The sequence below is a fragment of the Podarcis pityusensis genome, assembly GCF_964106645.2.
Source record: "Podarcis pityusensis genome assembly, chromosome: 2".
In the NCBI taxonomy this organism is placed as follows: domain Eukaryota; kingdom Metazoa; phylum Chordata; class Lepidosauria; order Squamata; family Lacertidae; genus Podarcis; species Podarcis pityusensis.
The window spans coordinates 109,175,050-109,190,143 of NC_138029.1; the positions used below are offsets into that span (position 1 = coordinate 109,175,050).

General features: G+C 47.1%; 1 protein-coding gene across 1 annotated transcript; it reads right to left on the reverse strand.

Moving 5' to 3' along the window:
* Positions 1-2,104: 2,104 nt before the first annotated feature.
* RACK1 (receptor for activated C kinase 1) lies at positions 2,105-11,774 on the reverse strand. Its single transcript, XM_080993182.1, has 8 exons — positions 11,548-11,774; positions 9,451-9,622; positions 8,436-8,583; positions 7,473-7,568; positions 6,703-6,813; positions 4,686-4,826; positions 3,591-3,701; positions 2,105-2,253 (listed from the first exon to the last, which is right to left on the reverse strand). The coding sequence occupies exons 1-8, from the start codon at positions 11,654-11,656 to the stop codon at positions 2,188-2,190; spliced, it is 954 nt and encodes a 317-aa protein (XP_080849308.1). The 5' UTR covers positions 11,657-11,774; the 3' UTR covers positions 2,105-2,187.
* Positions 11,775-15,094: the final 3,320 nt, after the last annotated feature.

Consider the following 15,094-nt stretch of genomic DNA (forward strand, 5'->3'; position numbering starts at 1 on the left):
GGAACCAGGCAGAGGGCCTTCTTGGTAGTGGCGCCCACCCTGTGGAACACCCTCCCATCAGGTGTCAAGGAAATAAACAACTATCTGACTTTTAGGAGACATCTGTTTGAAGCCGCCCAGAGTGGCTGGGGAAACCCAGCTAGATGGGCGGGGTACAAATAATATTTTAATTTTTTTATTATATCTACAATTGCCATATTAAAACATTTACATTCTGCCTGACTAGAGCCCTCAAAGACAGCACTGCAGAAATTAATACATAACAGAGACCTGATTGTTTTTTTAAAGGCCCAGTAATGACCACAGAAGCTGAGCCCAAAACTCTTCCGCCTTGCGGGATATCTTCGTGAGACACACAAATCTGGAGTGAAGTCCCTAAGGCTGGTGTCTTGTACACTTCCTTCTGGCAACTGCTGCAGCCAAGCTGGTGCTAAACGTCTTGCTGTGCTTTCCTTTGGAGCACAGCAGCAAGGCCGAGAAGGGTCTTGTCTTATCTAGGCAGCCCAGGACTTCCATACACACTGCCCAGGCTTGCACCCCGGGGAGGACACTTGGTTGCTGCCAAAAACAACACGGGGCGCTTCTGCAAGTCTCCCTGCACCACCTCCAACAAAACTGTTCTGGGTTTTTCCCAACTCCCAAACCAGATTTAGGGAGGGTGTGCAGGGAATGGAAGTTCCATTGCGCAAATGGAGCAACTTCATTGGTGAACACTCACTATCCTTTCTTACTTTGTGGTCGGTCTCAGCAGTGTTCAAAACCATGACAGGATAATTGATTTACATGAGGCAATGTGATACTGACCATTTTATATCAGTCTGTCATAATCCCAAAGCATGGACTTTGTTTCACTGCAGCTCTACATTGAATTAATGATTGCATTGGGTTTTCTGCCACAAGTCTGAAGATCTCTTGGCTAGTTAGGGTCTCAACCAGCAGTTACTATCAGTGGGAATTTGGCATGTTCCACCCGTGTGTGTCCTAACTTAACACTAAATCTCATTTGCTGTTATGTTGTTGACCCTCTTTGGCAGGGGTCAGCAAACTTTTTCAGCAGGGGGCCGGTCCACTGTCCCTCAGACCTTGTGGGGGGCTGGACTATATTTGGGGGGGGGGGGAGAATGAATTCCTATGCCCCACAAATAACCCAGAGATGTATTTTAAAGTACACATTCTACTCATATAAAAACATGCTCATTTCCAGACCATCTGTGGACCGGATTTAGAAGGCTATTGGGCCAGATCCAGCCCCCAGGCCTTAAGTTTGCCTACCCATGCTCTTTGGAAACACATTGGGTGTTTTTTTAGCAGCAGGGGGAATAAATCACTGAGCTTCCTGCAGTCTTCCCAAACTCCTTTAACAGTTTTCCTTTATTCTGATTTCTTGCTTCTGATATATTTAAAGGTTGCTTTGGGGTTTTTTTTGTTTTTAAATATACTGGGCAATAATATACCGGTACTTCCTTTTTGCAAAGGAAGCTCTTATCCTGCATAAGCTGCACATACCAGCATCCTCTTGGGGTTCCAGTTTCCCAATCATTGCAGAAACCTGAGCTCACTGTTTCAAAATAACCTCAAATTTGACTCAATGGAGTCTCCCTTGGAAACCAACTTTTTCTAAGCAACACTACTGTCACAATGTCTATATGCAGTCTCTGTGAAGTTAATTGAAATCATCCACCATTTTCTTTCACTTGCCTGTGACCTTTTTCTTAAGTCTCAAAACCACCACCGGTACTTTAAATCATAGGCGCCAGGGTGGGTGGGAGGTTAGCTATTATGCACCTTTCCCTAAATTGCTTCTGCCCTGATATTTGCATCCGGTGATCTTATGATGCATTTGTCACCGGTTTTTGAATACTGGACCCAGTATGAGCATCATACCCTTCCTTTTAAGATTTTTTATATCCAGGGGAAAAGACCCATACAATCCAGCTCCCCTGTTCGAGTTCTGATGCTTCTGTGATTAGCCCCAAAATGTTTAATGCAGTACAGAAGCAGCTGGGTTTGAACAGGGCTTTTGTAACAAGAAGCTTGTAAAAAACAGGTAAGTGAATAGCGATTCTCAGGTATATCTTGGGGGGGGGGGAGAAGCAGGACACAGTTGTAACGTTCAGCACAAAAAGTTTTATTGTTTCTGTTTTGTACATAATTATAATTCTGTGCCTTGTGGTCAACTGCACTCTCTCATCTGGTCCCGATGGTGACCTGCCAGACCCGAACAAGGTTATCCGTGTAGCCGGCAAACAGAGTCTGATGGAACAGAGAGGGAGAAACAGCGTTAGGAAGCGACTGGGCGACAGCTTTTTGACAAGGGAGCAACAATCACTTTGCATGAACCAACTGTTGGATAGAAAGTCAACGGGAGACTTTGCTGAGAAGCCAGGTCCCTCAGGATGCAGCAGAAACAGATGGGGGAGAGAGAAGAGGCAGGGCGACCCCACACTGGCACAGCAATTTCTGGAACCTTTGCTTGAGCTTCTCTAGACAGCTGTTCATTAGATGCACATGTAACCAAGATCATTTTACCAATCACATTCTCCTATCTTTTTAGGTAGCTCCTGCCCCCAGGCTTACAGAGTCTTCCTTAGTGATCTGCAAGCTGCTCTGACAGTTGCTTATGGCTGAATAGTAGGGTAAAAATGCCTTGAATGAATGACCCAAGGTGTCCACTTTTTATTGTATTGGGAGATGAGAAGTATCCAGCCCACAGAAGACCAGAAGGGATAAAATTTTATCGCTTTCCGCTCTGTAAGTGGAGTTGTAAATGAGAAATGAAAAATTAGCCAGGGGGAAACTCGCTCCTGAATATTCCCGCCTTGCAAGGTCAGCTATCATTCCCTCAAACTCCACAACTTGCATTCGTTAATCAGGCAGTGCCTAATGTCACTGGGGCAGAATAAGGGAAGACAGCCACCAAAAGCCTGGCTGTAGGGTCATTCCCCTCATCTTCACATCTTAAGACAAGACACTGTTTATCTGTCAGTTCAAATAACGGGCAGTCTTCTTGGGCAGTGTATCTGTATTTTATACATAACAAACTTGACTGGAAAAAAACTTTTTTAAAACTCAAGACAAGTGTCCGTGTCAAATTTTTAGGAGCCCAGGAAACCGGGATTAGCCGCAGCACTGCTAAAACCTCTTCCCTTGGTTGCCCTTCAAGTGCTGATCAGGAGACACGGTCAGCTGCAGTTGGGGTGAAAAGTTCTGGTCCCTCAAGAAAACCCAATCATGCCACAAGCCCTGCATGGCAAAGGTGGAAGCTCAGAAACGCAGGCTTTAACAAATCCCGCTTTCCCAGTTCTTCCCTGGCTGGAGGAGGCAGCAGCTCTTTTTAACTTCCTGCACGGCCCTCGGCATCTTGCACAGCCTGCTGCAAAATGCTGTTTTATAGCAACAAGGACTGCTGGTTTTAATCTCCTGAATACAGATTTTAGCGGAAGGAGTGATATTTTTAACGTAAATAAGTTTATAGGGGATTTTTAATTACATCCGCTTCTTTATGTGGTTGTGGCATTTGTTGTTGTTAGCTTTGCTGTCTGGTCTTTGACCGCAAAGAAGATTGATTGATTGCACAGCCCGGTTCTTACCTGTCCGTCAGCAGACCAGGCCAATGAGGTGCACTGGGGTGGCTCCGCCTTGCTGCTGGTGCTGATCACTTCCTGCTTGAGCTCATCCACAATGATCTTGCCTTCCAGGTCCTGATGTTAAGAAAGCAGGGGTTAGATGGTCAAATGGGAGTTGCAGACATCGAGGCTGAACATTTTGTTCAATTTCCACCTGCTATTTGCATGCTGTATGAAGTTTGGGCAACAGGCTCAGAAACAGCCTCTGGTTTTCCGCACGGAATCAAAATCAGACGGCATAGTGTGTTTCATCACAGCACGTCAGTGCCCTCGCTCTCAAGCCCAAAATAACCACTCACAATGTGTTCCCTTCCATTGCCACTGGTAGCTGCTGCTGCCTCTCTGCTTCACAGAATTGTAGGCTTGGGTGGGTCCTAACAGTCATCTAGTCCAACCCCCTGAATATCATCACTGCTACTATCTGCCTGCTTGCCAAGTACCAGAACTCTTACCAGAAAGGCTACTTCTTCATAAATAAGAATGTCTGTATCCTCTACCACCATGGCAGTTCAGATTTTAACTTGGAATAAAAGTACGCAAACACATTCAGCCACAATTAGATTTGCATCTTCTGTTCCAAAATGAGAAGGCTGGGTGTTGCAGTTGTAGGGAGCAGGAGACATCCAGGCAACTGAATCTTCTGCACACTGACATTAAGAGAAAGCCCCTTGCTATTTAGACGGCAGAATGAGAAAACCACATTTAGCCTTGAAACAGTAATTATCTGCCAAAGAAAGGCACATTCCGCAGCCCATACAAATTAATTTGTGTACAATGCTTTGCATAACTTAAGTTTGTTTTTACCATATAAGGAGCTATGCCAGCCTGACCCCTGAATATCCTGCTCTGGCCTGCTGAGATCTCAGAAGCTCAAACTATAAATTCAAGGAACTTCAGCTGAAGGAGCCTAACATGACTCTCCCAGGACTGCCAAGGAAGAAATGTCAAGGGAACAGCAACTTAATTCTGACAAGGAAAACAAGACCCAGGCTGGGAGAAGAGTTAATCTCCTCCGTTCTTCCCAAACCTTCAACAGCCAACATTAAGCTCTTAACTTACCCATATCTTGATGCTGGGTCCAGTGGCTGCACACAGCCAGTAGCGGTTGGGGCTGAAGCATAAGGCGTTGATGATGTCTCCACCATCCAGGGTGTACAGGTGCTTGCCTTCGTTCAAGTCCCACAGCATAGCCTGGCCGTCCTGCGGTGGAAGAAAGCAGGCATTAGATTTAAAGCCCCCAAATCCAGAATGATTTTGCAATGGAAAAGGGCAATAGGCTGCGAATCTTCATGCGTCTGAGTCTCCCCATTCCTCCCAGCACCTACTCAAGGCCCCTAAAAAGCTGTAGCATTTAACTTATTAATTCATGCACCCTTGTCCCTTAAACAGAAATTGTCAAAGGGGGAGAGGAACCTTTCTCCAAAGCAACAGATCTCCCACCCAATGTTTGACAGCTCAGAAACAGCCTCTGAGTATCCGCATGGTAGTAAGTCAGATGGCATGTGTAAGTTTCATCACAGCAGTCAGGATTCTCTGACTAGATGGTAAAGTGCTAAATGTAACTAAGCAGGCAAGAGCACTGAGCTAGGCAGAAGAAAAGGGGGCAGCAGCTTATAGGGCATCTTGCTCACATGCTCTGTTTAAAAGCATGATTTCACGTAGATCAAGCATCCACCAAAATGAGATATCCTCCTTCCCTGAAGGTTATAAAGCAGAGGTTGGACAGCCATGCGTCATGGATATTTTTGTTGAAGCTTCTGGCATTGCGGGGGGTTGGACTAGATAACCCTTGAGATCCCTTCCAACATTACAATTCTATATTAGCCTGCAAAGCTTCCTCTGCTCCTAGATTGCTTTTAATTAGAAAGTAATTTCTGCAGTCTATTCTGAGGATATGTCCACAATACAAACTCCAGAACTGTTTTTAACAGTTTTGATGCCACAATCCCTACGTTATCAGCAGAAGGGACAGTGTTCCTTGGGCTGGGGAAAAGCCCCCCTGAACGATACTTAGAAGAGCTGAGGAAGCTGTGCCTTGTTTTTCTGTAACTGCCACCTGCTACGCAGAGACACCCATTTCCTCACCACAAAGAGGACCATGCTTAGCAGATAAATGGCAGTGGCAAGTGTGGCCTGGGGAGGATCCAGAGGACCATATTTGGCCCCCAAACCTGAGGTTCTCCATCGATTCAGGGAAAGGGCATAGCCCAGTGGTACAGCACCTGCTCTCATGCAGAAGCTCCTAGGCTCAGTCCCCAGTATCTTCCAGCTAGGCCCAAAAAAGAACCACTGCATGAAGAGCTGGTGCCACTCAGCATACATGACACTGAGCGGGACAGACCAACAGTCTGACTCTGTCTAAGGCAGCTCCCTGTGTTGCTGACGTTGTAGCTATGCAGGTAAGACTGACTGACCCTCAGCTCTAACTCCCCTCTGTCAGCAACTAGAAGGCTGGTGAAAAGGAAGAATGCATTTCATTTTGGAGCTAGAATCCTGGATTTCCTTACTGGAAATGGAAGAGGGCTTCCCCCTCCCTCCATGACAAGCATGGATATGCCGCTAGCAGACTAGTAACTTATTTTTTACAAATCTAGGCTAGATGCTTCTAGCGAGAACACGACACCCGTGAGCTAACTCCCCCTAAGTACCTTGAGCTAAGCAACGTCCGGTTCACAGTGACTGCCCATGTTTCCTTCTGTCTCTCTCTCTCCCTAATAAACAACACACCTGGCCAATTTATAGTGGAAGGCCTCCCAATTTACCAGATATGCAGAAGTGTAGAGAAAGAAGAAAAGTAGTTCCTCTCCACCCCCTCTGGTTTATTATTTATTAACACTGCTTTTTATTAAAAGTATCTAAAGAAATGTATAACACAGAATTGATAAAATGCAATGAAGAAAATAAATCAATGCAAAACCATACTTCATGAATTCATACACAATCCTATTGGATGGTTGTGTGTGGAGGTAACATGACTTACTGGGAAAAGTTTGTCTGAACAAGTAAGCTTTAGGCACACGGCTATACGTTTGCACAGGTTCAACCTCTTGAGGGGAGGCTTGCCACAGAGACTTACCTTGCCACCTGAAGCACACAGGGAGCCGTCGGGCGAGACTGTCACTGTGTTCAAGTAGCCAGTGTGCCCAATGTGGTTGGTCTTCAGCTTGCAGTTAGCCAAGTTCCACACCTGCAAGATGGGGAGAGTACAGACTCAAAACTGATTCGCTGATGCTGTTAATCTCAAGGTGAGCTCTTGCCGTGTGATCAAATTCCTGATCCAGTGAATGTTGAAAAGCGTCTCACCCCCTCGCGTAACTTACAGCCTGCCTAACAAAACTGGTGCCTGCCTAATAGAAGTATAACTGAACGTCCAATACATAATAAAACATGATGCAGGCCTATTTAGTGAAAAGAGCAGTCCTCCAATATTTCTCCTCTCTTTGCAAGACTGACTAAGCAGAATTCTACTCCTGCTCCAATCGGGGCACCAACAAAGAGACTGTATTGAGTCACCTATGCTAAGAGGACAAGAGAACACCCTATTGTTTACAAGCTGCTGCAAATCTGAAGGACTCCATGGCCCCAATTCTCCCTCCAATCCCCCCTCCTGCACCTCCACAACTCATTGGCTTGGCTTCAGGACTTTTGCTTTGCTAGATGAATAGAGAGGTGGTGAGATTTCAGCGCACCCCAAAGTCCTGCACCTCCTTACCAGAAGATCTGAAGGGCTGGTTCCAGATTATCAAAAAAAGACAACAGGAAATAGAATGTTTGTGCATCATTTAGACACTTCCAGGGGGAGGCCCTAGACAGAGATTTGAGGATTAAGGCTGATACTCGACTCACCTTCACGAGCTTGTCCCAGCCACAGGAGACAATGATGGGGTTGCTGCTGTTGGGGGAGAAGCGCACACAGGAGACCCACTCTGAGTGGCTCTCGTCCTGAGTGGAGAAAAAAGAAGGTATGACAGCTCTCAGTACAAGCTGGTAACAGGATGTTACAGAGAAACAACCATTCCGAAAATTAACATTTAAGCACATGTGTCACCTCCTAGTTCTAACTCCTTATCAATAAGGAAACCTAAGCACATCTAACTGCATATGCACATGTATTCCTTTGGCTCCATCCTTCCCTGCCTTCTGTTGTCTCCACCTACTGTCAAAAGAAGCACAGACTTCTTTTTCCCCCTTTATGAACTGCTATAAAGTGTCATGAGCATTGGCAGAGGTTAACTTTTGAGCAATTAAAGCCCTCAACAACTTGGGATCAGGGTACACCAGAGATCTCCTCACCCAATATATATCCTGGGCTGGCAACTGTGCTCTACAGAAGGGTTACTGCTAAGAGGACTGCCTGCCCCACTAGCGTGCTTAGTTTGTACTAGAAATTAGGCTTTTAGTGTTGCAGCTCCAGCCCCCTAGAAGGATGAGGAGAGACTGGAAGGGTAGGATCAAAATGTTACTTCTATGTAGAACGCAGGGTATGCCCTCAGACCCAAGCAGGATCCCACCCATCCTTTCTCCACAAACATGAATCGAAAAGTGCAAGTTTTCCCTTTTCTGAACACCTGCAGCAACTGTCTGGACGAACAGCCACTAAAGGCACATCAAGGCTTTTGTACATTTGGTGCTTCATTTAAATGATATCATGGTGTTGCTTTTAAAATACTGTTTATTGTGTTTGATTAATTTTATATTTGTGACCCACACAGAGGATACAGTTGATTGGGTGATGTAGATTTAAAAAATCTAAAACAAAGGGAGGTGAACTTTAGTGGTATTCAGTGCCCAGATCTGGGAGAGGCTCACCTGTACAGTGTACTTGCAGACTCCCAGAGTGTTCCAGAGCTTGATGGTTTTGTCCCTGGAACCTGAGACAATCTGGCGGTTGTCAGAAGAGAAAGCCACACTCAGCACATCCTTGGTGTGGCCCACAAAACGCCGGGTGGTGGTGCCTCTGAAAGGGAGATGTCATTTCATTACAAACCCAGTGCAACACAGGAAAGAAAAAGCCCCTCAGACCAAATCTCGTTTTTCCCTGCCTTGCCATGCTACCTCCTGTAACGCCCTTCCCCTGCAAAGACCCTCCCCTTCTGGTCTTGATCTCCTCCTAGGGCCCACAAGGTTAATTTTCGAAGAGGATCTCCTGCTTCAATGGAACTTTTCCGGGAGTTGAGACAGGACCACGTCCCTCACTCCAATTTCAGTAGCCAATGAGTCCTAAAGAGAGGGAAGCAGAGCTTCTCCTACCACCTTGTGCAGCTCTCATAGGGTGAACAACTAACAAACCAGCAACCAGAGGTTTTCCCTTTGATCTACACTGAACCGAGTCCATAACCCTCCCCAAACTTTGGGAAATGAAAGGGGCATGAAGGATCTGAGAATTTCTCAGCACCCTCACTGCGGAACCATGACAAGGGCAACCTGAAATGTCCTGTATGGGGAAATGTGCAATTCCAAAAACCCGCCAGAAACAGATGTCCCCTTCTAACTGATTTCCCCTTCCCTTCCCCTTTCCAATAAAACAAAAAGCTTCCATTTTCTCAGTCTCTCTTGTAGTGTCCCATCATAATTGCAGGACGTATCATCAAACCCCAGTGGAGTCTGTAGATATTGTGTCAGGTCTAATCATCGGGACAAGAGGAAGCAAGCACAAAACCCTGATCCCAAAGCAACCAGCGATAAAAACAGGAAACCGTACTAGGAATAAAAACCTAGAAGTGGGAAACCATGGGAGAACTGGGCAGAGTGAAACATATAATCAGTCTGCTGAGGACAATCCTTTTCAATCAACACAGACCCTGTTTCCCCAATCTACACTCACGTGGTAAGATCCCAGAGGCGCAGGGTGCCGTCCCACGAGCCAGAGAGGGCAAACTGCCCATCTGAGGAGATAACCACATCGCTGACGAAGTGGGAGTGGCCCCGAAGGGCTCTCTGGGGGATCCCGTAGTTGGTTTCATCCCGAGTCAGCTTCCACATGATGATCGTCTTGTCTGCAAGAGGAAAAAGATAACAAATGGTTCTTCCACGGATTTTCTCAAAACTGAGATAGATATTACTTGAGGGGCGGGAGGCGTCTCATTCCTTTACTACTCATTCCCTGAATCAGGCTGCTGCACTCCACTGTGACCAAGTTCCTAGTGAGGGAGTAAAGTCATGCCTGGACTGTACCACTTCAGACTGGAGTGGGGACTTGCCTAGTTGAATGTGCCACCTTGCCAAACACTTTCCTGCACACAGAAAGCTAGCATTTCAGGGAGATGGCTAGGTTAGAATACTTCTCCCCAACATCTAGTTTTCCATGTGAAGGGAAGTGTATGGCTGGAGGAGCACTCAAGTTATACCAGCCCCCACTTGCATTCTGAAGTGTTACAATACTCTGCTTTACCATCTCAGTGAGGACCGGACTAGCCAAGGCTTCCTGCAAACTCTTAACATGCCCTCATGTGAAACCACACGAAAAATTCTCCAATTCCCTTGGAGAGAAAAGTCCTCTCAAACCAGAGACTGCCTTCAAATACACACAATTATGACCCAGCTTTTACAGCTTCACCAGAAATTAACTGTAGGTCTCAGCATCTAGATCCAAATACGAGGTATCCTTTGTAACACCCCAGTACTACCCCCTTTTAGACATCCCTGTACACTAATATCACAGAGAAAGCTATCCTCAATTGCTCACCAGAGCTGTGGACTCCTCCGGCTTCAGCAGTTGCTATAAAAGTTAGTACTGGCTCACATCACCAAATAGGTTGCTTGCTCCTTCTCTGGCATAATCGAGGCTCAGAAAGGAACCACCCTATGAACCATGTGCTAAGGATGTAATGCCTGGTATAGCAGTTAGAGCAGAGGATGTCTATGAGGTGCCAACCAACAGGGATCATGGGAGTTGTAGTCCAACAACATCTGGAGAGCACCACTTTGGCTTACCACCGCCTCCCCCCCCCCCCGGTTACCATGTCAGACTAGGACCAGAGAGACCTCAGGGTTCATTCAAATCCCCACTAAGCAACAAAGCTCCCAGGGCCAGTGGCAAAATTGCTTAGCCTCACCTGCCTTACAAGATATGACACTAAGCTGGATGCCACACACACCAACTTGAGTGTGTTGGGAGTAAAGATGGGGTATAAATTAACAATACAGAAATTAAAGCCTGAAATCAATCCCTCCTAAGCTGGAGCTGCTAATTAATGGAGGAAATTCACTGCCCTTCCCCTCTAACCCACAAGTATGAATGACCAGCTGTAGAGCCTCATTATTCCTGAATTGCAGGCTTGCTCCTGGCCACTTTTGGTTGGCTTCGAAGGCCAACCAAAGAGAACAGATCCTCTCCTGCCCCATCATAATTGCAGGACATGTCTTCAGACCTCATGAAGATCAGCAGACAAATGTCAAATTTAATCATCAGGGCTGGGAAGAAAGAGAAGCAGGTGGGCCTTACTACAAACACCTCATTTTCTGCCTCAATCTGCTGAGAACAGCTTAAGTCAGTACAGCATGACGCTCTTAAATCTCAGGGTTGTGGGTTCGAGCCCCACATTGGACAAAAGATTCTTGCATTGCAGGGGGCTGAACTTGATGACCCTCATGGTCCCTTCCCGCTCATATGATTCTGTGGCTGACCCCTTGCTATTCATTTGGTTTTCTATCCTCTTACCTTAATCGCCCCCCCCCAAAAAACCCTTGGGGCGTGGGAGCCTCCCCAAACCCTCACCCTGTCTAGCACGTGATTGTCTCTCTCCTCATGCCCCATTCCCTATTACACGTAGATGGGGCTGCATGGTCGCGTCCTTCACGCGACAACTGGGCGTTTCTCTCCCCCCCCCGCATTACACGGTGGTCTCTCCCATCCCGTTCCACGCTTCCCTCCCCGCGTCCCCCGCGCGAGTTGGTCTCTCCCGGCCCGGCCCTCCGTTACCGCGTGAGGCGGAGAGGATCATGTCCGGGAACTGCGGGGTGGTGGCGATCTGGGTCACCCATCCGTTGTGGCCCTTCAGGGTGCCACGCAGGGTCATCTGCTCCGTCATGGCGGCGGCTGAGAAGGCTCGAGCTCCCGCGGCAGGCGGAGGATGGAGGCGGATTCACCGGCGGCCCTTAGCCCGGACCTGCCAGCTCGCTGAGGCCCAGGGAGAGAAAGGAAGCGGCGGCCTCTTCCGGAAGCGGAAATAGCCTCTCGCGGCGCCCTCTCGCGGCGCCTGCGCCGACGTACAGCAACATGGCGGCCCCCACGTCAACCGTACGAACGACCCGACGGAGCGCCTTGCGCTGGGCCGCGCTTCCTCAGCCTCGCGGAGGCAAATTGCGACGCGCAATGCTGCGAATCCATAAGCACGAAACGCGGCGGCACGCTCCGTAGAAAAGACTCCTTGCCGCAGCCGCTTCCCCACCAGCAGCCAACATGGCGGCGCCCTGGCGTTTCACATCTCGCGATATCTTGCGACGAGACTCCTCCGTCCGCGCGTGCGGCGTGAGCATGGTGGTCTCCTGGCGGGGGTCGCTAATGGGCAGATCTGCTCGTGGGAGACTCATTCCGAGCCCTTCGTTGCTCAGTGAACTGATCCATCTCCAACTGATTTGGGGCCGGCGGTTCTTCCTTGATATGCCGCCTTTCTGCCAAGGCGGGTTACCAGAATATTAATAATAATATTTTATTATTTATACCCCGCCCATCTGGCTGGGTTGCCCCAGTCGCTCTGGGTGGCTTCCAACACAAACGTGCGGTACAAAATTGCGGCACTAGTTCTCTTCCTCTCTTAGGTACGCGCAGATCTTTTTTTCCCCAGGAGGGTTACATGGATCTGTTACATCAAGCAGACTCCTGGACCAAGAAAATAATTACGGTGCCATTAGCTGCAGTCAAAACTTAAGCTAAAGCCCACCTTTTCGGATGCATGAAATATTAACGTGGCTTGTTTCTGAACTTCTTTTTTGCAATTCCACGCCACCCCACCCACAAATGTGCAATAAATCTTTATTCAGACATTTATAAACTGCGCTTCCATAGAAAATATAACAAGGCGGTGTACAACATAACTCAACCTTATTGTCCATATTCCTCTCGTAGAGCTAAAATTTCCACAGTTCCCTGGGAAAAGGGAAGGATTGTTAAGCCACGCTGGGAATTGTAGCACGTTGATGGAGTCTCCTAGCAACTCCTTGGCGCTCTTAACAAACTGAAACTCCCAGGATTCTTTATGTGGTATGATGATGCAGATGGTGCCTCAGTTTGGCATATAATCATGACAAAAAAAAACACCAGTTACATGTTTTTATCTCTGAAATAAAATACAAGGTTGGAATCCAGAAGTGAGATGTGGGAGTCTTGTGATGTTGGGAACCGCATGGGGAATGCCGCACGTGTATTTTTGCATATGTTCCAGCAATCTTAAGTATACTTATTAGGAAGCAGGTCCCAATTATCTCAGTGGGACTAACTAGGAAGTAAATATGTTTAGGGTCACCCTGGGTATGTCTAGGGTCACACTACTTGCCTGCTGCTTTTGTGGCAAGGAATAGGAACCAACAGCCGAGTCTCGACCAAAGACAATATTCTGCTCATTTAAAGCAGCCTTGTAAATAAGACTACCAAAGTTACGGCAGTACAGTGGTACCTCGGGTTACATACGCTTCAGGTTACATACGCTTCAGGTTACAGACTCTGCTAACCCAGAAATAGTACCTCGGGTTAAGAACTTTGCTTCAGGATGAGGACAGAAAATTGTGCAGGGGCACAGCAGCAGGAGGCCCCATTAGCTAAAGTGGTGCTTCAGGTTAAGAACAGTTTCAGGTTAAGAACGGACCTCCAGAACGAATTAAGTTCTTAACCCGAGGTACCACTGTAGTTGTTTTTCCTAACTGGTTATAGGACTAAATAGCCCGACAGCCCCTTCTCCGTGGCTGGTATGAAAACAGGGCAATCAATAAAAATATTCTCTTTTTTAAATCAAATGGACAAGTGGAGAGAGGGAAGGATCCATCCTTCTGTTGCTCTCACTGCCATCCTTCCCACTGTGTTTCCATGCTGGCTGTAGACTTGAGGGCAAAATCAATCTACTAGTCCCCTGCCAACTCCTTCATTCTCCTGCGTGAAAATCCATGTTGCTTACGGCAACCAGGCACGTTGCTAAATACAAGGCTAGTTTAGCATTCCCAGGAGATCCATTAGAATCATAATCATAATCCCACAGAAGTCTTAGGAAGATGACATTCATTTCCATGATAAATGCCTTGATGTACTACAGCCATCACCAACTTTGTACTCTCCAGATGTTTTTGGACCCTTAACTATTGAGAGCTGCAGTCCAAAACATCTGGAATCAGACTTGGAATGGTCCATGAGGATCATCTAGTCCAGCCCCCTGCAATGCAGGAATTTTTCACCCAACGTGGGGCTCAAAACCCACAACCCTGGGATTAAGAGTGTCATGCTCAAACCAACTGAGCTATCCAGCTGGAGCCCCAGGTTTGTGAAAGCTGATGTTGTTGGCATCCAGATATCTTGAGAAGCAATGAAGTGTGCCTTCGGGGGTGAAGTCAAACGGCTGCACAAGCAGCACCAAAGTGACCTTTCCAGGGCGCAAGCCTGAACAGTGTGTATGGAGGTCCTGGGCTGCCCAGATGACAAGACCCCCCTCCCCTTGCTGATGTGGTCCAAAGGAAACCACAGCAATATGTTTGGCACCAGCTTGGCAGCAGGAGTTGCTGGAAGGAGGGGTACAAGATGCCATCCAGCCATCTTAAGGACTCCACTCCAGATTTGTTTTGGGTTTACTCCTTAGCTTTTTCTTCTCCTAAAAATATCCTGCAAGGCAGTGGAGGTTTAGCACCAGAGTTTTCCTTCTCCTAGACGGGCAGCCTTCCCAGGTTGATGAGCCCCATATCTGCTCCTCATGTCTCTGTACAGGGTGTGCAGAAACCGCCTTCTTGACCATTGGACCCACTTAATATCCTTTATTGATGGAATCATAGCTCCTTCTTTCAAAGCTAGATACAACAGCCGGTTGACACCCATCTCCCCCTTCTTTTCCACCCTTTCCCCAATTGCTAACTTGCATTTGCTGATTTTTTCATGAAATATTGATGATGGGGATTTAATGGTTATACTCTGTTTTTCTATTAAAACCACCCTCATCGCAGCCTATAGTGAAAAGCAACAGAAATGCAATGTAAAAATGTTGAAATCACATATTCAATATACAGTGGTACCTCGGGTTAAGTACTTAATTCATTCCAGAGGTCCGTACTTAACCTGAAACTGTTCTTAACCTGAAGCACCACTTTAGCTAATGGGACCTCCCGCTGCTGCCGCGCAGCCGGAGCACAATTTCTGTTCTCATCCTGAAGCGAAGTTCTTAACCTGAAGCACTATTTCTGGGTTAGCGGAGTCTGTAACCTGAAGTGTATGTAACCTGAAGCGTATGTAACCCGAGGTACCACTGTAATATCAAGGACAGCAGTAATATTTT